Source organism: Sinocyclocheilus grahami, unplaced genomic scaffold, assembly GCF_001515645.1.
Source record: "Sinocyclocheilus grahami isolate Dianchi unplaced genomic scaffold, SAMN03320097.WGS_v1.1 scaffold7344.1, whole genome shotgun sequence".
In the NCBI taxonomy this organism is placed as follows: Eukaryota; Metazoa; Chordata; class Actinopteri; order Cypriniformes; family Cyprinidae; genus Sinocyclocheilus; species Sinocyclocheilus grahami.
In genome coordinates, this window is record NW_015511418.1 from 2708 (window position 1) to 4549 (window position 1842).

At 35.2% G+C, this 1842-nt stretch overlaps 1 protein-coding gene across 1 annotated transcript in view; it reads right to left on the bottom strand.

The window, feature by feature from the left end:
* Window positions 1-1703: 1703 nt before the first annotated feature.
* Window positions 1704-1842, bottom strand: part of LOC107577812 (type I iodothyronine deiodinase-like) — a gene marked incomplete at its 5' end in the record, with an annotated part of 1370 nt that continues 1231 nt past the window's right edge. Inside the window, one exon of the mRNA XM_016263844.1 lies at window positions 1704-1737. Within this exon, the coding sequence (XP_016119330.1) occupies window positions 1704-1737 (34 nt within the window). The remainder of the gene's footprint in view (window positions 1738-1842) is intronic.

Consider the following 1842-nt stretch of genomic DNA (forward strand, 5'->3'; position numbering starts at 1 on the left):
AAACCATGAAAAGCCTTTTCTTGAAAGGGTGACTAAAAAAAAAAACTTTGTATATATATATATTTTTGTTTATTTTAATGCTTGTTTTGTCTTAAAATTATTTGAAGTCATCTTGAGGCCCCCTTGGAAATTCACTAAGGCCTTCTAGTGGGCTCCAGCCCTCCTGGTTGAAAACCACTGTAGTAGACAGACATCTTTGACTGAATCACTTGTGTCTTTTGTAGTGCCTTGCGAATGAGCACTAACTTTCTGTGTGAATGGCACCCTCCAGCTGTCATCATAATTGTGATGGAAATCAAAGGTCATGCTAAAAAGATAAATCATTCACTGCATATAACTGACACTAGAGCATTTTAAAGCCTGTTAAAGGCTTCACATCCATATATAGCTGCTATAGTAAACCGGTTGTACCCTTAGTCCTTAAGAAAAGTGTTTAAAAGGTAGAAGCACTTTCAAATTAATGAAAGCAGAGTCTGGTGTCAGACTTTGCCTTTGGATCAATCTGTAGAGTCTGCAGCTCTGTGAGGAACCCACAACAGCATCCCCACTGCCAAATACAACATGTGATATGAGTCCAAAGTACAAATGCAGTCACAAGGTTAAGGTCCTTGAGGCTAAAGAACAGGAACTGATAGTTGTTTATCATTCATGAATATCTTTGAATTGAATTGCTGAAGTCTGAACAGGTAGAAGGCCAAAATCCAGCACGTCTTTTGTTTTATATTTGATATGATCTTCCATCATCTCATTTGACCTCTCCATCTGTTACAGTTTAACAAATTCTTTCTTAATGTGCAAGGGTTATGAAAAAACATGCATTTGTAATGTGTCGTGTAAGCGTATTCCATAGTACATGACATCAGATGCTGTACTTACATCTAGATTAGCATTGTCCAAATGAAGACCAGGTTTATTGTTACTAGAAGTCATTTGAACAGCAGGTCAATAAGGAATTTAGCTATGATAAGTTTGATGAGATCTACCGGATGAAAGGTTACTGAAGATACACTGAACATAATTATTTTGTGAAGCTGTTCTTCTTTTTTAATAGATTCAGTGACTGCAATGTGCAACATGTTCATAACTGCCTCACAATGCAGTCTGTCCTTTCTTGTGAAAACGACATTGTTCTCGTTTCTTTGTTGTTCGAACTGTGATGCTTAAAATAGGTTATCTGAAGTATTTGTCAGGTCAAGCATGGTTAAAAGAGCCATTCAAGATATGCTTTTCACTGAAGGACAAGCACACACCATTGATATGAAGTAAAGTTGCCATGACTTATATAATGACACACACTGACTCTGATATGATATATAATATAATTGTTTAGTTGAAAAGTTGTTGAAAACTCTGTATATTTAGTTAAATCTGTGCTCCTAAATTTTAGAACAAATGACTGAATTATCAGTTTACAGTTCACATAGTTTTACCCTGTAAGCATCTTTTACAGTCACAAGTTTAGAAAAAAAATCTTAAAAGCACAGGTGCCCATCAAAATCTCTGCTGATGGATATTTATACAGTCTTTGAATACAGTGCTGGCACTGAATGATAATTATGCATTTACATTGAAGTAGAAAAAAATATATATAAAATGTTTACAAAAAAAACAACCCACACATTTTGGTTACATATTCCATTAAAAAATATATGCTAAAGATACTGTCACCTACTTACATTTTACATCCCCCTGTGTTTAAAACATCAAGGTACAGAGACCAGCTGGTTTAATCTGTATCTGTCACAAGCAAACACAAGGACTCATAAAATTAGCTTAGGCACTAGAATTTCAGAAAAGTGCAAATATGTGACCCTGGACCACAAAACCAGTCTTAAGTGTCAA